The sequence below is a fragment of the Scomber scombrus genome, chromosome 7, assembly GCF_963691925.1.
Source record: "Scomber scombrus chromosome 7, fScoSco1.1, whole genome shotgun sequence".
NCBI lineage: Eukaryota > Metazoa > Chordata > Actinopteri > Scombriformes > Scombridae > Scomber > Scomber scombrus.
This window is the reverse complement of record NC_084976.1, coordinates 291665-312120: the sequence shown is the minus strand read 5'-3', so window position 1 is coordinate 312120 and position 20456 is coordinate 291665. Positions and strand designations below refer to the sequence as shown.

General features: G+C 39.0%; 2 protein-coding genes across 3 annotated transcripts in view; one reads left to right on the top strand and one right to left on the bottom strand.

Moving 5' to 3' along the window:
• Positions 1 to 632: 632 nt before the first annotated feature.
• fbl (fibrillarin) lies at positions 633 to 15819 on the bottom strand. Of its 2 annotated transcripts, none has more exons than XM_062423085.1 (9): positions 15686 to 15819; positions 13896 to 14032; positions 12542 to 12671; positions 12188 to 12282; positions 11928 to 12098; positions 10506 to 10638; positions 9767 to 9879; positions 8401 to 8546; positions 633 to 1659 (listed from the first exon to the last, which is right to left on the bottom strand). In XM_062423085.1, exons 1-9 carry the CDS (start codon positions 15693 to 15695, stop codon positions 1635 to 1637), a joined length of 960 nt encoding a protein of 319 aa, XP_062279069.1. In that variant the 5' UTR covers positions 15696 to 15819; the 3' UTR covers positions 633 to 1634. The 2 variants fall into 2 exon arrangements, with proteins under 2 accessions (XP_062279069.1, XP_062279068.1); XM_062423084.1 differs by having other exon boundaries at positions 12542 to 12676; positions 13898 to 14032.
• Positions 15820 to 20131: 4312 nt separating this feature from the next.
• The window catches only part of LOC133983869 (phosphatidylinositol-3-phosphatase SAC1-B), a 36886-nt gene continuing 36561 nt past the window's right edge, over positions 20132 to 20456 (top strand). Inside the window, exon 1 of the mRNA XM_062423082.1 lies at positions 20132 to 20208. Within this exon, the coding sequence (XP_062279066.1) occupies positions 20180 to 20208 (29 nt within the window). The 5' untranslated portion in view covers positions 20132 to 20179. The remainder of the gene's footprint in view (positions 20209 to 20456) is intronic.

The window sequence follows — 20456 nt, the reverse complement described above, 5'->3', positions numbered from 1 at the left end:
TGCATTGAAAGCGCGCTCCCGACGCCAGGCAAGCACGGCTCAGCGCGTTCCAGAGATGCTTCCCACAAAATGGCTGCCAAAACAAATCCACCGCGGATAGTCACACAATTTCCAAAAGTTGATATTTATATGAAAACGTTATATAATTATTTCCATTCAATGAAAGACTACCCGAATGTAAATCTCGATGCATGTATTGGTATCCGAAAGAGGAAGTTCGAGCTCACGGGACTCATTACTGTGACAAACAAGTATATCACCCGCAGATGGATACATGTAATTATGTCCCCAGTAAACATTTTGTCAATTTCCTCCAAACAGCGGCCTGCAGCCATTCACTTCTGAGTTTTATGCACATGTTCAACTGATATTCGTGGAGGACACTTGGCCTTGCTCGCACATGGAGATGCTATGTACAGGTGTTGGTCCAGTAAGCCAGCGAAGCATAAATGAATGAATTGAATTAGCCAACACGGTTAAACAGCAACAGGCGGTCGTTCAGTGCTTATTGTTAAACAAGCAATCGAAGTCAAGAATGTGGGTCAGAATGAAAACACATACAGTGTGAAGGTAAATATCAAAATTATGTTAGCAGTCACACAAGGTTATTTAAAAAGCACAAAACCAATGAAAACAAGAATGAAATACTTTATTATAACAAAGTTGCCAGTTATATAAAAAAAAAACTTCAGCATACATTGTTGCAAGTTATCAATCACCACTCTGCTTCATAACAGAAACAAACTATCCAATTACTAGTCAAGATGACAAATTCACCATCTGTATTTGTATACACACAGCATCAGTTTATCAGAATTAAGGATTCCTTAACAAAGTATTATATGTTATTCACATCAGCTACCAAAAGTACATAGTGTATCAGCACAAAGTGTATTTTACCATATGCAACTTCTGAGATGGCTTACTCATCAATTTCATAGCTGTCTGGGGTATATGAGTTGTGGATACATGGGATATCCCTTACACTGTGAGATGTGTTCTCTGGGATCAGTAGCAGAGGATAAGAGTTTAAAAAAAGAAAAAGAAAAAAAAGGACATTCAATAAAAAAATGACCAAGAGCCTTGTAGTAACTATTCAAACTTGAGTAACAACATAGAAGCCACGTTTAAATAAAGCTTTCAGGATTTAACATCTTATCCTGTCTGTTAAAATACTCCTCAGATGAGTTACTTGCTCACAGGGCAGCGGCTGGTGAATTCAAAATTTCCTTGACAACTAATCCTAGGCTGGGGACAAAATACACAACACTGGATATTCAACACTAGACCACTGTCTTACTTTTACATAACCTTCCTTGTATATGGTTGCACAGGAACACAGACTTGATATGTCCAATATTTGTATCACTTGTGCATAATATGTGAAATAAGGGAGGTCAAATCAGATGTGAACCATAATATATAAACAATTAACAAGATGACTTGCTCCAGTTTGGCAACCAACTGAGGTGACCCCAAATGTCATGTAATGTTCTCCAACCTTATCAGTTATAGAAAGAGCCTCCAGCAGTGGGTGTTGCGTGGAGAGAAGGGCAACAGACAAAAATGAAAATATGACAAGTAGATTGTGGCTGGAAAAAGGTAATCCTTCTCCCAGAGGTTTCTTCCACACCTCATTTCTTCTGTTTAGGTGCAGGTCTGAGAAATAAAAGAAAAGACAGTGTTAACATATGATATGAAAAAGAGCAGGCATCCAGCAGGGTCTGGATGTATCTGTCAACTATTGACTGCATATACAGATGAACAGGACAGCTTCCCAAAGTCCAGCCAAAACACCTCATTTCTCCATGTTAGAAAGTGAGACAAAATAAGTGCAATTCAAATTCATTTTTCCCAAAGATGGTTTATGTCCATGGTTCCCAACCCAGGGTCCACGTGCCTTTGTCTGCTCTGAGGCTGAGGTTATCAAAATTATATTTGTGCATATTACATTTTTAAAAACCCAATTAGATAATATTTTTGGTCCACATTTAAATTAATTAAGCTGTTTATTACCAATACCTCTGTGACCATTACTGCAAAAGCAACAGTCTCATCAGGTCAGCTAGCAGCTATATGTAATTAATCCCTGATCATTTTCCTGCTGTCAGCATCACTGAATGAATAAAACTGTTTATTCTGCATGTGATGGACAGATTTCAGCAACATCGATGAAAAAAGTTTCCTCCAGTTCCTTCTGTGTTTTTTCTCTTTTATCCTGCAATGTGCTCATTGAAACTGGGTATATAATATAGCCCGAGATAAGTTACAAGTTTTATATTAGATTGGGCTTGTTATATTTAGCAAATCCCGGCCCTCCACCTGTGCTCACGCCCTGTCAATGTTTGTAAAATAATGTTAATTCGTCCGATGCACTAATATAGAGGTTTCAGGATCTGGGCAGTATGTTAACTTTGTTATTTTCATGAATTCAATATTTCAGCACCGCACTAGTCAGAGTATGTTTTATTTTCACAGGTTAGATTAGTGCATCCAGGAAGGTTATTTTTCAGCTGTAGTGAGTCAGTGGGGATCTGAAGCATGTTTTGTTTTGTGTGTTCATGATTTGGCGCCACCTGCAGCCCTTCTCTTTGCTAGATACATATGACGGTCTGTCTGGCATGCCATTGCAGCAGTTGTAGTTTTATTTTCGCTGACAGACAGTTTAAAAAAAAAAAAAAAAAAAAAAATCGTTATAGTGCTCTTGCCTTGATGACATCCTGTTTCAGAATATGAGAAAACAGGTCATTTAATTGTTTGTTTGTCAGTGATTTTATTATTCTAAATATGAAAAAAAAAATTTGACCACAAAAATCAGCATGTATTTAAATTTCAATCAAATAACCACTCGTTTTGTTTTTCAATACTCGTTCCTGAAAAGAAAATTGAATGACCAAAAGATGCACGGACCTAAAAAGAAAACTGTTTAAGTTTAAGATTTAGCTCTCACGAAAAGAGACGTAGATAATTATGCTTGCAGTTGAAAGAAAACTATAGATACTGATTACTCAACCCCACTTCGATTTAAATGGCAACTTAATTCTCAATCATCAAATCTGAAACATGTGAGCTCATTTGTGCTGAACTAATATTAAAAATCACACAGCTGCCAAACAAACATTTAATAGTGTCCAATAACAGAGGTCACGTTCGGTTCCAGAACGATGTAACGATGTTTATTGACTTTTAAATCCGGCCATTACTTATTCTCTGTGCGTCCAGGTTTGAACATTAGCCCATCTTCACTAACCTGACCCTACAGAGCCTGTCCAATGGCGAATTGAACCAGGTCTGGACGTGGTAAACCGCATGATCTACCAGAAACTGAGTTGCCAGGAAAGTCGCTCGCTAATAAGGCTAATGAAGCTATGCTACGCTGTATTAATGAAATGATGGACGATTAACAATCTGAAATCATTGCAAAGTTTGAGTCAATAATCTCAGAAACTCTCCAGAAAGTCTGCTGGAGGAAAAAGTTACCTCACAAAGTAAGTCACTCTTGGACCTGGATTGCTCAGCTAATGAGCATAGCGGTCAGCTCATTAGCCTTCAAGCTAATATGGATTTGCTTAAAAATATTGTTTAAAAATCTGGAGACATCTTAGACACCATTTCTTCCTTCCTTCTTCTACCAGAATGCCACTCACAGCAAATTATCTCTTCCCTCCATCACTTCAGGATAATACGTTCACAGGCTGGGCTAAACTAGGAATAAAAACTCAGGGATCTAGGGGTAAATGTGGTTTTTGCTAGTCAATTTGTTCTCACTCCCTAAAGAACATTTTGTCAGATATCTTCAAGTTCGGAACTTTGTTCGGAGTTTATTTCCTGATTTTCCAGCTCTCTCTATTAATGTTGATCTTGATATGTTTCTGGAACCACTTTCCTCATTGAAAGGGCCCCATCTCATTTATTTATTGTAATATTTACAAACTTTGTCTGAACTCACTCAATGCCCTAAAAACTACTTGGGAGGTAGATGTAGGTGAGGAAATCCCACATTATGTCTGGAAAGAGATTCTTAAAAGGGTACACACTTGGTCAAACTGTGCTAAACACAGTTTTATACCATGTAAGATCCTGCACCGAGTCCACTACACTAAAGCCCAGTTGGCTAAAATATTTGAAAATGTGTCCAGTATCTGATCGGTGTCAGCAAACTATATACACGTTTTGGAATTGTTCTTCCATAAAAATGTTCCAAATTGTTTTGAAATATTTAACATACTATCATAAAGTTATTGGGAAGATCATTGCTTCTCACTCTGTCATTGCTCTATTTGGACATGATTGCATTTGTAACTTTACTGGCTAGACAATTGATACTGCTAAAATGGAAATCTGCTCCGCCTACCTCTGTAAACTGGATTATGGATGTCTTCTATTTTTTTAAATTAGAAAAAAATCACAGATTAACTCTCTCTGGTGCAGGTAATACTTTGGAAAAGACCTGGAACCAATTTTTGTTGTATGTAAATAGTATTGATTGTAATACTGTCATGCCTTGAATCGTCACCTCATCAGCTATTTGGTACATTCTGTTCTTTTTTAGTTTTCCTGTTTTTTGTTTAGTTTTGTTTCCTCTTTTGAATTTCATCTTATTCATTTTCATCTTTTTTTATTATTTATTTGTCAGATAGCGTTGTTCTTGGGTATGTGCAGGGTGGGAATGGAGGGAGAGTACTAATTATATGGTGAAATGTCATAACTGAAGCTGTACGAAAAACGAATAAAAAGATGGGGGGGGGGAGATAGTGTCCAATAACTTTTGGACCCTTGCAATTTTGGCAGTATGTGTTAAAAAGGACTACATCTTCCAGACACATTGTTGATGTAAACCTACTTAAAGTAAAGCCAAGACTTGGCACTATAATGTATCCATAGAGCAACTCCTTTTATAAAGAACACTGAGGCAGAATGAAGGCACAGCATTCCTGCCTTGAACAGGCACTATTAAGAGCAGAGTAGTGCGACCATAAATGACAGCTAAATGCAGGGATTAAAGCAACAAAAAAAAAAAAAAAACCTTTTGTAATAACAAAATACTGTCTCTAATGCTCTGCTGTCATTTAGTCTCATCGCTTCTCTCTTCTGCCCTTTTTGGGCAGAGGTGGGGCTGAGTCCTCCGTGTGTGCAGCAGCAACGAGAGACAGAGGTGGAGAGTTGACGGCAATTAAACTCGTTACAAAGCGTAAAGTAATTTAACAATATAATCCACAAAAAAAGATGGACAGAATCTACGACAAGCAATATTGCCGTAGGCTGTGATAAACAGTCCTGGGGGGACAAGCAAGAGCGCACTTCTCTCATTAAATAAGAGAAAGAGAAAAAGTGTGAATGCAGTTATGTGTTGACAGTAGGGATCAGCATGATTAATCGATCAATTGATCGTTAAGAATTTTGTTGATCATGTGAAATTTTTAATCGATCAAACGCTGGTATCAAATGAAGGTAATGTTGTGTAGTGTGATTCTTGAAGCAATACAATGAATTTCACTATGTGGCAGCAATGAGATATTTTACCAAGAAGGCAATATTTGACTCAGCTACCTACCAGCTGTAATGTAAATGTAAACATGAAGAGGTCAAGGCGAATTTTGGCGTGGGAACTTTTCAAATAAAAAATGAGGGTTCATTGTAAATCCTGCACCTTGGCCAGGCTACCCAGGATAGCGCCACAATGCCTCTGCATCCCGGCTACTTCGGTCCCCTTAGAGCAGGGGTTTTTGGCTGCTGGACGGATTGTTACCAGGCTGCGCTCACTGATCCCCGAGCATGCTAAAATGCTAAACATCCTCAACAAGAAACAATAGGATGGACAGTGTAGGTTGATGCTCTGTCTTCAGACAGTCACCACTGCAGCCTTTAGGTGAGTAACTCTGGTTGTTTTATGAGTCTCTAGTTAAATAAGCAGAATTGTGAAATAACACTACCGCTCTCACTCACTCTCCCTCTTTCTCTCTTGGCTCGGCTGGGTGCATTTTAGAGTCATCCAACATTATATTTTGACAAAAACTGTCAGTCATGAGTAATATTCAGTTTTTTGATTAAGTTGTGATAAGATTTCATTGTTTTTAGGGACCGAGCCGAAAGGCAAGAGGGCGAGGACTCCAGAGGAGTCCTGCCCTTGCCTGGAGGCAAGGACCCTATTGAATTTGTATCGTTTTTTATTATTATTCTATCGACACTTTGCGCCTCAATTTGACCCCCTAAACCTGCTCCAAAACTCACCAAATTCGGAACGCACATCAGGTCTGGCGAAAAATTCGATAAAATGGAAAAACAAACAACGTCGAACTCTCTAGCGCAAACCAAAACCAAATTTTTTTGTCTTATCAAGACCTACAAATCACACACACCCCTGACCTAAATCCAACAGGAAGTGCACAATTTGCTGTTACATGTGGAATTTTTGACGATTCTTGGCCTGCTACAAACGTTATCTTGTCCGAGGGCGTTCATCGTGGCGGCTTCAAACTTAAATAGCTGACTGAGCACACCCTGCTGCACAAAAGTTCTGAACAACTTTTTCATTATTCATCTGGTTTGGATTTTAGAAGCCCTCAAAGGTCAAGTGCCCAAAAACCCCTCACCAAAACGCTCCCATAGACAATGAATGGGAAGATAGTCTAATGCCACTTTGACCCTAAATTTGACCACCTAAACATGCTCCAGGACAGACCAAATTCAACACGCACATCAGGTCTGGCCATAAATTTGATAAAATGGAAAAATTAACCCCAAAATTGCCAAAATGGGCTCTCTAGCGCCACCTAGAAACAGTAAAACGGCCACTACGCCTGATAGGAATATCGTAGAAAGATCAAATCAAAACTCAATTGTTTGTCTTATCAAGACCTACAAATCAGGTGCTGACACCACTGACCTAAATCCAACAGGTAGTGCACAGTTTGCCTTTAAATGTATGATTTGGACGATTTTTCAGGCTTTTTCAAAATATATATATTATTCCTGCATACTTGCAGCTATAGACTTCATTCAAACATCAAAGTGTAGCCACAAGTCTCATCTATAGATGTGTGTAATTTGGTCCGGCTATGTTTTACACTTTTTGATCTGCGGCCCCACATGTGCACCCTGTTCCTCCCCCATTCAATTCCGAATCTCCATTCTGTCTGTGCATGCTCTGCAGTCGTTAACTACCATGGCAACGACTGTGTGTGTGTGTGCAGCTGGCTGAGTTCATTTGTGGTCTTAGTGTGCCACCCAGTGGAGAAAACTTGTCATGATACCTGATAAGGAAGTTTTCTGATTCTAGTTCAAGTTTATTGACTGTATTATTATGATTTTAGATATCTGTGCAGTCTGTCAACTATTTCACTGACATTGCTGTCAAAGTCTAGATCAAACACGGATTACATGAGCATGAACTACAAACATATCTACAGGTTTCACTGGAAATAAGCTCCTCTCCTGTTTGACTCATCAAAGTGGCAGTTCATTTCAGTGGCTCAGTCTAAATGTCTACACAGACAGAGAGAGAGAGTGTGTATAACGTATATCTACTTATTGCAGTGTCTAATAAATGTCCGGGTCTGAATGCGTCTAAATGCAACTGACGGAAACCTTTCCGCTTCGCCGCGGCCCGACGTGCGCAAGAGGGCGAGGTCCCGCCCAACGCTGCTCGCAGCTTTAATTTTGGAAGTGTTTCTAAAAGAGGCTCAATTGTGTTTAAGAGCGCCGTAGTGATTAGTATGAGAGGTTTGGCTTGAAGCCTCGGACTCAGCTGCTTTTACAAGCGGCGCATATATTTTTTGTTAAACAGTTGAACTTTAACTGTCTTGTCCAAGAGGATTGTTGTTGGACTATAAATTATTAGAATAAATATTTCATTGAGGAGAAACATGTATTTTGGCATGGCATTTTACGGTTTAAAAAAAAAAAAAATATATATATATATATATTTTTTTTTTTTTTTATTTATTTATTTTTTTTATACACACACGTTTGGGTGAAAAACAGCCAAGTGGAAGAGGGGCAGAGATTATGAACAGCCTATTCTGACAGCACAGGTTGTGTCCTTCAATTGCACTTTGCTACTTTTATCAATCAAAATTAGCTATTTCATTTTAGGTCAAATGTGAGAAAGTTCTTGACAAAAAGTAACTTTTTAAAACAGTCCACCAGATGGAGCTGTTTATGCAGGCTCTGTAATATACATCTCTTTAAACCAAGACACCATAGATCTTAAGGAATTTAAAGACCCTTTTGTGCCTTTTGCACACATTTCTCCCACATCTGAAGAACAGTGAATAGGCACATTTTTCCAAACACTGCTAATTTTAGAAAAAGGTGCTCTGAATACTTTATTTTTTCCAAGACTTTTTCTGCAGCACACTATTTGAGCTGGTCACAAGGAGAAAATTGATATTGATGTACCTGTAGATGCCCACCACCACAGCGTGATCCCTCTCATAGGGCTCCAGCGTGAGCTGTTCCTGTGGTTTCATGTTCTCAGAACTCATCTTCTTCACCTCTGAGGCAAACACTGCCTCTGGAGCCGCTGTAGAGTCGATACAGTTAGCCTAAAGTTTAATAAAATAAAAAAAAGGGCACATCAGACACTACGTAGCAGACAGAACATTCACTTTGGAAAACATCAAATAAACTAAACAAGTCATCAGCAGCTTAATTCAACTCCTGAATGTATGGATGAGTCAACTTCACAATGAACTGTACTGTACATGAATTATGCTTATAAATGTATCTGCCATTTACTGTAAGCACCAGTATCCTCCCTCAGACATGCTTGTCAGAGCTTGTCAGGATCAAACATTGACGCCAACTTCATGCGGTGATTGGTCCAAAGTGTAGATGAGAAATTAAGCAGGGTTTTAACAACGTGCTGTATGACCAGGGCCCTGTTACCAAATAAACCAGGCTTCTTTCGTTAGTCTGGCTCATTTTCCAGCAGATTCGGCTCCATAAAGCAAGCTCAACATAGTTCAAGCGCAGTTACCACAGCAACTTATGCTGCAAACTAACCTAATCCGGTTATCGATCGATCTATCATAGATAGATATGATTATTAAGTCGACTATGTATAAGTGTGTGTGTGTATCGATCTATCTAGATCGATAGTGGTGGTATGGGCATAGATAGCTATCTATGATAGCTCGATAGATCATCAATAGATACACTTATACATATATGTAGGCAACATAATAATCATATATATACACACACACATTCATACTCAAGTACAAGTAAGGTTTTAGAATGGCCTTCCCAAAGTCCTGACTTAAACCCCATCGAGAACATGTGGACAATGCTGAAGACACAAGTCCATGTCAGAAAGTCAAATTTAGCTGAACTGCACCGATTCTGTCAAGAGGAGTGGTCAAAGATTCAACCAGAAGCTTGCCAGAAGCTTGTGGACGGCTACCAAAAGCGCCTAATTGAAGTGAAAATGGCAAAGGGACATGTAACCAAATATTAGCATTGCTGTATGTATATTTTTGACCCAGCAGATTTGGTCACATTTTCAGTAGACCCATTAAATTCATAAAAGAACCAAACTTCATGAATGTTTTTTGTGACGAAGTATGTGTTCCAATCACTCTATCACAGAAAAATAAGAGTTGTAGAAATTATTGGAAACTCAAAACGGCCATGACATTATGTTCTTTACTAGTGTATGTAAACTTTTGACCACAACTGTACCTCAAACAACACACGTCCCTACTAAAACATTGTTTTATACTCATCTATGAACTACTTTTCCAATCTATGGTCATCAGATTACCTTGATGGAGATAACAAAGTGTCCTCCATTCTTCAGGAAGTTGTGAGCATTCAAAGCAACAATCCTCGTCTGGTCAGGCTGGGCAACATCAGCAAAAATCACATCCACCATGCCTAAAAAGGGACAGGATTTTACTCTCTTAACACTAAGCATCTGATTAGATCATCAGATGTTCCAGTGGATTCAGTTGGACTTCACAGTTGTACATTTTGACTGACGACAGCATTATGTTTTTTTCCCCATTGGGCATCATACAACAATAGAACAATAAGCAATTCATCAAGCTACATGACAATGTTGTTCATTATACGGTTAAGTGTGAATTATGTAGATAATTAATCACATGCAGGACATTACTGTAACATCACTGCATTTAACTGGTGAACTTTACCTCAACCATTCTGTCTGATGCAAGAAGTTCAACTAATTAATGTACAACACAAACAAACTAAAATAAAAAATATTTATTGAAAACAAAAATGAGAAGGAAGCATAAAAAAAAGACAGGTGAAAAAATGCTCTCATGAATATCACGGTTTAAATGTTAAGTCTTCAACAACATGCACAAGCTGCTTTAGCAGTTTGACCCTGCTGCAATAATATGCAGCATCTTGCATTTTGACAACATTCTGCCTGTCAGTGATGTTACTGGCTCTTGGAAATAATGTTTTTGTCCAAACTAAGTAGTTCTGTTGCAGTCTTGGTAGTCTTGTTTCTGCTGTAGCTCATGATTACTTACCAACCAACATGCGGTACTTGTGTGGATGACGCGCATCTTCGATGATGGGAATGATGTTGGTGCGTTTCTTTGCCACATTGAGTAGGTCCCGACCTGATCGATGAGAAAACTCCACAGCATACACCAGCCCATCCTGTAACACACAAGACACGGGTTACTCTCTTCAGTATAAGAAAAAAGAGCAAAGTCACCATTAAAATCATGTGAGGCTCATTACATTTGGGCTTAGCTGTGCCTATCAACTCATCTTCAGTTTAAGCTCAACCGGACGAGGCAAATGACCGCCCACTTTGAGCCTGGTTCCGCCTGAGGTTTCTTCTGGTTTAAAGGGAGTTTTTCTTTGCTGCTGTCCCCAAGTGCTGCTCATGTGGGAATGTTGGGTCTCTTTAAATTAAAGAGTACGGTCTAAACCTACTCTATGCGTAAAGTGCCTAAAGATGACTTTTGTTGTGATTTGGCGCTATATAAATAAAAATTGATTGATTATACAAATGCATAATACATGTGTTTTTGCACTAAGCACGGCTATGCTGTTGTCACATATAAGCCATCAGTAGGTTTCTTGGGTTAATTTAGCAGTCTGCAATGATTTGGTATTGCGAACGATAACACAAATGCTAATGCAAACTTGCTGATTAGCTAATCATGATTTCCGGTAACTGCGCAAAGGCCCTGATTGATTTGAGAAAACATTAACCTGTTGAAATTTGCGCACTGCACAAGAACACAGTGTACTGCACAGAGGTTTAATAACAGAAGTATGTGATTTGAGATGCAGCATCAGATTTGCTTATGTCATTATGTTCAAGACAAATTATAGTACGTCAATAGCAATCTACATGTGCTTAGAACATTTTTCCAAAAAATAAAAAAAAATAAGAAGTATGAAACTACTTGAACTCATTTGCCTGCATGTCACAGATTTCCAACACACTGCAAATACCTCTACATATTGAGTTTTTAAAAATGGGGACATAACTTGATTTATGTGTACATTTATACAAATATATGTATCTATATACCTTTATAACTGTCATATATCCATGTTTAAAAAAGTGTTGTGTTGAACGTATATAAATATCTCATCCGTATGTAAAAGTCCTCAGGCATCAACCTACCCTGAACACTTCATTTCCATCTTTGCCAAAGTTGTTCATGCTTCAGATTGATTCAGGCTTGAACATTGAGAAGACTCCGTTTTAAGTAAAAAATGAAGGGAAGGGGCGAAATCCTGCTACTACCGTTTGTTTACATTGGCGCCTTCAAAGAGACAGGAGCCAAAACTGCCTTTTCAGACAGAGGCTGAACTGAGGTACTGCACACAGGGCCAGTATAAGATGGAGGAAGCTTCGATTCTAGACAAATTGCCTCAATCATTTTTTGTCATCGAATTATTCGAGTAATTGTTTCAGCCCTACTCACCGGCCCGACAATGTCAGAAACGTGGGACACTGTGGTCCCAGAAGCAGCTCCCAGGTACATGACCTTTGCTCCAGGCTTGATATGGATCTGGTCTACTCCTCCTAAGATGGCTGCTGCCAGCTTCGAGCGGAAAGGATTCCAAGCTCTGTATTCAATCTTATTCTCTCCTTCCTAACAGACAAAGGAAAGAAAGAAAACTTAATCATATATATATATATATATACACACACACATTATGCTGCTGTGAAGTAAAATCTCACCTCCACATTGATCCTCTTCTCTCCATACACAGACTCTCCCACCACCATGTTCTTGGTCACCAGAGCATCCTCCTTTCCTCTGCTGATGAACACCCCTGAGTAGACACACACATGTCAGTGTCTAACAAACGGTATTTGAATCAACAAAGACGTACAGTTTTAGTACATCTACACAAACAGAGACGTGTGTCACATGCAGAAAGATATAAATGAAATGTTTGAAGCATATAACTAACATTGCATAACTTTGCATTACTGCGTTAGGCGGCCGATTAGTTTAGAATATGAACAGAATTGAGAAAATGTATGTAGATTGTATTCCTAATAACGTAATAAAGCAGGTGAAACAACAACCTTCATGTCTGTGTGGCTCGACCAAGACTTTCTTCCCTGCTCCAAAGCCTCCTCTGCCACCTCTCCCTCTCGGGGTGCCTCTGCCACCTCCTCTGCCTCGAAATCCTCCACCTTCTGGGGACCTGAATCCTCCACCTGAGAAACAGACATTGAACACATACCAAGCCTCTATTAGATATTGCCTCACTCATCTCTTGAACCATAAGTTGTTCTGGTCTGTCATTTTGAAGGCAGTCTCATAGCTCTTATTTCTGCTCAAAAGAAGCAAGGATGCAAGGAGGGATCTCTGTAGAGACATGAGCGATGAAACACAAGAGCAGCCTTCACGTTTACCATACCAAATTGCCCCCTTATTGTATTTCAGTTACTGATTGTCGGTGAGATCAACAAAAGAACCATACTAATAAACTTCATTTATTTGAAAGATTTCTTTTCATGACGTGTTATTTCCCCCATTAACTGTTGAGTCAGTCATTTTAGAAACATTTAAAACATTTATATTTTTAATATGAGTTACATCATTTCAATTTTCACTGAAACATTTAGCCAAATAAATCATTTCCAGTGTTCAAAAGATGCCAATCATATTGTGGGTTTTTTAATAATTCATTCACAATCAGAATATCAATAATTTATAAATGATATGATCACATTCTGCCAGTAGAAATGGTTCCTGCGCCTCTGTGCTGCAGGACAGTATAAATACAGAATGCAAGTGTTTGTTGAACAGCTAACAGGCTGCAGAGAGAAAACAGCTGCTGACAGTGATAACTGTGCAGCATTATTAGTGTCAGCAAAGTGCGGACACAAACTATCAGAAGTCTCCACAGCTGTTTAAGCCAACTGGCAGCTGATCCAGCTGTAATCAGCTGCCATCATTATCCGAAACTGATGTTGCTTCATGTGATGCTTCAGAGGAAAGGATGTCTAATTTCTCTAAATATTTCCTCATTCTTGCATGGTTTACTTGGGCCTCTCTATGCATCAATGGTGGGATGGACAAAGACACGAGGAAAAGATTGCAAGTGGAGGAAATGTGGATGCAATTAAGACTTGAAATGTACCCACTGCAATTAAACTACTGAGGTCAATGTTATAAACCGTATGTGTGCTCTAGTAACGCATTCATGCCTTAACTGAATTTAACAGATCACACTCAAAATGTGTTGAGTTCATAATGATGTTATCATGTTACCTAATGCACAATATTATACACATTCTTTTCTGAAAAACATCTTATGTCCTGTAATGTGCTTGAAAAAGCTGTTCCTATGCCACTGAATAATTTAAATAATGTGCAGATGACAAGATCAGATGATATACAGTGCTTCATCTTCTCTATTTTGCTTATCTCACCTCTTCCTCCTCTGAATCCTCCCCGTCCTCCCCGGTCACCAAATCCTCCCCGTCCACCAAATCCTCCCCGGTCACCAAATCCTCCTCTTCCACCACCTCTCCCTCTCCCTCCTCGGTCCCCACGAGGACTGAACCCTGCAAAAAAACAAACAGAAAAGGGAGACACTTCAGTTGAATTTACACAAGTGCAATAGAAGATTATGGAATACCTACAAAGCCTTCACATGTAGCCACCATGGCTACTGTGCATGTTTTCAGAACTGAAATATTGAGGCTACTGAAATATCTAATATATATATATATATATATATATATATATATATATATATATATATATATATATTTTACAACGCAAGATTTTCATCATTCCACCTGTTTTAAACTACAAATGACTAACCTAAGTCAATGAACTGCTGGCAATGAGCTGAACTGCTTTAGCTTCAGTGTAAAAAAAACAAAGGCTTAATGAGAGATCATCTTTATTTCAGCCTGTAAACTAAATTAACTATGATCCTGATCCACTTCTAAACAGTCTTTTATTGATCGAATAATGTTTCATTTTCACTGTTTCAGTGTTAAATCGTCTTCATATCGTATTGACAAAGATAATTGGCTTTAATATGGAGATACGATAATTTGTCCATATCGTGCAGCCCTGGTATATGACCATTAAACTAATAAGGAGGAGGGTGAATATTATTTGCTTGTTCAGCCACTGAAACATGGATGAGGACACCAATTTCAAAAATGTCCAGGTGTCAGCAGGTAGATTAGAAGAGTTGGTTTATTGTCTGCAACTTTTAATCTTGCAGTGTACACACAATATGCCTGTAGACATTACTCAAAGACTAGCAATCACCATCTGAGTTTTAGCTTCAGGTGGAAGCCAGACATAGCAACTAGCGTCAGGCACATTGTCTTCCATATATTCAGAGGTTTATAAAGCTTTATAGAAAGCACTGCAGTCAGAGTTAGTTCCAGCACTTAAATTGCCCAATGGGAATGTGTTGCAGCTGATTTTTGGTGACGATGGGACTTTTCCAACTATGTTAGCAGCGCATCCTTGAACATCAAGGCACTGCTACGCGCCAGGAGTGGCTAGTCCACTACAACTACACACACCATTGTCCTGATAACTACCAGCAAAATCAGATATCGGCTTACCATGGTGGATGTACGGGGATACCGCCTGGGTATCTTAAGGAAAAGCAGATTTGGTTCTATGCTGCTTGAACACAAACTGAACCTATCCCCCACTAGACAACCCTCCTTTAATAGGAATCGACTTCGGTGCAACGTGCCGACTGTGATAACTATGGGCAAATATTAGCAGAGGCTGTTGATAGTTTATGAGGCTTAACCTCGCGGCACAACCCAGCTTCATACATATATTTGTAAATGAAGCGTACACAAACAACAACCTTACATACAACATACGTTCTAGTTATGTGTTGGGAGTCGTTTGTCTGTTCCGTGGTGCCGAGCGGAAGCTCAACACGTGGTCGGCACCGCGTGGTGCTGCTGCAGTTATCCAGAGCACACTACTAAGCTAACGTTAACGTGACATTTGAGCTTACACATCACATATATTGATACAGAAGGCATTCGCACACTTGGCAGCACTTTTCCCGTTTGGTGGAGTTTGATAACAGGTTGACTGGGCAGCATGGCGAAGCAGGCCGAACACATATCCGCTTATTTTCATTTCATACACACAAACGTACATATCCGATAAGTACAGTCTTCTTTCAAACAGAAAAACCGAGATGCAACCTAGATCTACTGTACCTGGCCTCATGTTATCAGATGTAAATCGGTATGTGGATGTTTGCCGCAGAGTAGACCCTTCTCCTTCTCTTCTTCGTTGACTCACACTGGACTACGCAACTCAAACACATGTGCAGAGATGCCACACTACTTCTGTTGCTGCTTCCTCTTCCGCTTGACGTTTCACGACCGAGGGCGCACTACTGCCACCAACGGGAAGTGGAAATAATGAAACCAGACCCTTCTGCAGAGCCTGGCTGCGGCCTCTGGGGCCCATGGAGGGTATGGAAAGTCAAATGTAAATGCATCGACACAGCTCTATTTTCAGTGTATCATTTAGTGTGGACTCGTAAGAGACAGGCTGCAGGTTTTTAATATTTGCGTGGCGGTGGGTGGTTTATTCGCCCTGTAGCTTAGAGAAAATCCAAAGTATGGATTTGGTGTTATTTTATTATTTATGTATTGTATTACTACTTATCATATATATGTTTGTATGTTCAAATATGTTTAGTATAGTGTGGTTATATACAGCGGTGTGCAGTCAGGTGAGGCAGGGTAGGCAGTGCCTCACCTAGACTAATGAGAACAAAAAAAATAAAGAAAAATAATATTATTTTAATTTTTATATTTTTTATAATTTTGTTTTGATTGTTGATTTATTGTTGTAAAAAAAAAAGGAAAACGTGAAATGTGTTGTTTTAACGATATAAGGAATACCACTACTCAGGAGAGCTTGTTTTCAAAGCTGGCGTATGTTAATACAGGAGTCTGACTCAACCTCTGCCACTCTGCTTTGTGTGAAATGAACGCAGTTTAGGAGGTTCGCGCATGCGTAGTCTGTTTAACTCCACTTGGAAAAAACACATTATTCACCCGACTCAATCGCGATTCGTGAGAAATATGAACTTTTGAGTGCTTATTACATCTCTAAGGTTATAGTTTATCTCGTATTTTATATATTGTTTTGTCAGCTGCAGCACTGTGAGAAGAGTTATTACTGTGTTTCCTCATGTTTATGTGTATAATCTTAATCTAACAGCAGCAGTAGTGTTGTGTAGTAACTGCAGGGCTCGAGCAGAGAGAGTGTAGAGCTGTCAGTCATCATTACACACGTGACCCGAGGAAAGTTTGTGTGTCTGTGTATTTTTCACATTAATCAATCTTTTCTTAATTAATACTCATAAATACTTCCTTTAAGGGCTTTTAAAAAATATATATACAGTCTAAGTAAAAAGAAAAAAGTCCCATTCACATCAGCCGCTAACTCAGATCAGGATATATCAATAAAGTTTAAATTAAAAAAAACTAATGAACACATTGGCCGCTTGGTCGGACTCACATTGGGTAGCGACATTGCGCATGCGCGAAAAATGCGCTCGTGTATTAATACTTCCCCGGTTACATACAGATGTACAAACTTGTGTTGAACTTCTTTTGTTTCTATACTTTGTGCGGACCCGCATCCAACTGCTGAAACGTGTATGAAATACATCTCTCCAACATATAACAGTAGTTTGTCCAAGTGGAGTTGCCATAAGTAGCGGACGATGGTGAACGCTACTGCGCATGTGTGACTCACATCGGGTAGCGACTGACAAACGCTTCTCTGCCTCCACAGTGGGTTGGCTTCCCGATGTTCAATTTCAACATCATTGGGGGTGGGTGTGGCAAGGGGTCTCCATAGCGCCCCCTAACAGCAGGTCATGTGATCAAAAACTTTGTCTGATCTTAGTGAAATTTACAGGACTCATAGCACTCATGGGTAAACCCCCAAATTATTTTTTTCAAAATTTTCGCTCTAACAGGAAGTCAGTTATTGTGCATTTCCTGCGTCAATTTTCCGTTTTTCCCTCTGCGTTTAGAGGACTTTCCCGTCTTCACAGAATCACCAAATTGGCCACATAGGCTCACACTCAGGAGCACTTTAATTTGAGACCATAACTGCCCCTGGGCATGGCACAACAGCTGAATAGCGCCCCATAGTGACGTTATCCATTTTGTACATTTTCACAAACTCCTACACTCACCAAATTGTACACATACGTCAACAGTCACACATATTGACTACTGACAAAGTTTGGGATTTTTAAGTGAGAAGATGACTCCACAGCGCTCCCTGGAAGATTTCAAAGTTTAAGCCCCGCCTTCCACATTGACATAGAAAAATGAAATCGACAAGGCATATGTATTATTTCCAGACGCACAAAAAAGCCTCTTGGACCCATACCCTAAGTCCAACAGGAAGTCGGCCATCCAGGCTAAAATGTTCAATCTGGATGATTTTTATTATTATCATAATTGTACGCCTTTTTGACAGCCTAAACATGCCCCAAAACTCACCAAAACTTGCAATCATGTCCGATCCAGAGAAAACTTTGATATTTTAAGGAGCGCGGAAATGGCCGACGCAAAAATGGATTAATAGCGCCCCCCTACAAAATTAAAAAAATCAAGCCCCTCGACTCAGATTGACGTAGACAAACAAAATTCGGTAAACACATGTATCATGTCCAGACGCACAAAAAAGCCTCTTGGACCCATACCCTAAGTCCAACAGGAAGTCGGCCATCCAGGCAAAAATGCTCAATCTTAATGCTTTTTTGGGCCTTCACCCACATTCCTTTGTACTGAGAAGTCACCCGGACTCATTTCTGGTCTTAGATCTAGTGGAGACCGCTGCACACAATGTTCAATTAAAGGCACAGGAGCAAAGACATCTACATGCCAGTTTTGACAGCCCTGCGACTGCCGCACAAACACGGACGTGCATGTACGGCGTTACAGTTGGGGGGAAACCGGGGGGGTGCGAGGGCCCTTCGACACTGCTTGCAGTTTTAATTATTATTACTATTATTATTATTCCGTGTGCCATAGGCAGATTGCAGCATCAACAAAAAGAAGTTTCCTCTGGTGTTTTTTTCTCTTATCCTGCAATGTTCTTATTGAAATAGGCTATATACTATAGGCTGAGATAAGTGACAAGTTTTATATCAGAGTGGGCTTGTTGTGTTTTTAGCATTTTGAGGCAAATAGGTCTGTTTGAACGGGGAAACGTGCAGCAGCTGTAAATAAATAAATGCATAGCCTATATAAAATCTGACGAGACTGTTGCTTATGCAGTAATATAGTCACAGAAGTTCAGAGGTAACAGAGGTATTAGTAATAAATAGCTTAATAAATTTAAATGTTGACCAAAAATATTTTTTAATTTGGGTTTTGATTATCTAATTGGGTCTGTTATTTGATTGTTTTTTAAAATGTAATATGCACAAATATACTATAACCTCCAAATCTCAGAGCAGACAAAGCTCTGCACACCCCCTGTGATCTCCCCTCAGTGGAACCATGGTGTTAAACCATATCAGTGAATCATCCAAGGACATTTTGCTGGAATTATATAATAAAGTTTGGGAGTGTGAGAAACTGCTACACCGCTGGAAGGAGGCTGTAGTGGTTTCAATACGCAAACCAGGAAAAGATTGTACAAAGTAAACCCAGGGATCAAGATCAAATGCTCTAACATCTGCAACATCTGCAAAATAATGGAGAAAGTAATACATGAAAGGTTAACCATATTACACAGAAAAAAAGGCTATATAGTCAAATACTAGAAAAACACTATGGATCCAGCTGTATGTTTAGAACATGAATTAAGAAAAGCCCACATAAACAGAGAAAATGTAGTCGCTCTATTTTTTGATATAGACATTATAATATATGTATATATGCAATTATTATTATATTATTAATTACACTGTAAATTAGGTATCAAAAGCTTTAATATATGGATGGATTAAGGATTTTTTTATTAGGAAGATTCACTGTGGAAGAGGGGATGAAAAAAGGAATTCATTGTAAAGAAACAGTAGGGGGCTGTTACAAAAGTAGAAGAGCGGTCATAAATGGGTTTTTAATTTTCAAAAGCTCAGAAAGGAAAAAAGTAGTTTGATTTAATAGATATAGATAAACGTTTGAGGAGTGAGTATGATCAAATTTGGTTTCATTAGCTTAGAATACCTCATTTGATTGAGAGGATATGAGTTTTCAATGTAGTTTTTTTTGTATGATTTGAAATGTTGATCCACACTCTATACCAGCTGGTGGCGGTAAAAGGTATAGGTGCTGTCAGAATCGATGAGTCGAGGTAAATGTATCAGGACATACAAGACTCAGTGCTACTCTTTATACCATTTAAAAGGCAATATCAGACTAATGTGAGACAGGTAATAAGAGAAATGTTGAACATGTGATGTACATTGTAAGACGTTCAATGTAGAAAGAGAAAGACTGAGTCATCAAAAAAAATGATTTTTTTTTTCTCACTTTTTGGAATTATTTAATAATGTCATGTTGTTACATATCCAACACAGTAGGTGGCGGCATGCACCTTTAACGTTGGTTTGTAGTCCGATAGGAAAATAAAGAAAAAGACTGACTCACCGTCAATGTAACCAAAAGAAGAAGAAGACGACTAAATCAGGCGTAGCACGTTACGGAGGTCAAACGAAAGGAAAGATGGCGAGCACCTATGATAGTTTCAACTTGTAAGTCTTGCGAAACAGTAAAGTAACATCAGATCGCTTTGATTGATCTTGCTACGGAATGAAGTGGCGAGGAGCGTTTGTAAGGATTTCATGCGAACAATCCGACATCTGCTGAACGTGTCAGGGTGTTACTTTCCTGCAGTTAACGCTACGTCTGATTCCACACACATGTTCTTAATGATAGCATGAAATCATTCACTTCACTTTATTTAACAGGATCCTGTTTCTCTGATTAAAGCTAGGTTTTT

Coding starts and splice junctions, on each gene's coding strand:
- fbl (XM_062423084.1), bottom strand. Junction 12,099..12,187: donor AGAAGAGGATCAATGTGGAG/GTGAGATTTTAC, acceptor TTTGTCTGTTAG/GAAGGAGAGAATAAGATTGA. Junction 1,660..8,400: donor GTGGTGGTGGGCATCTACAG/GTACATCAATAT, acceptor TTTATTTCTCAG/ACCTGCACCTAAACAGAAGA.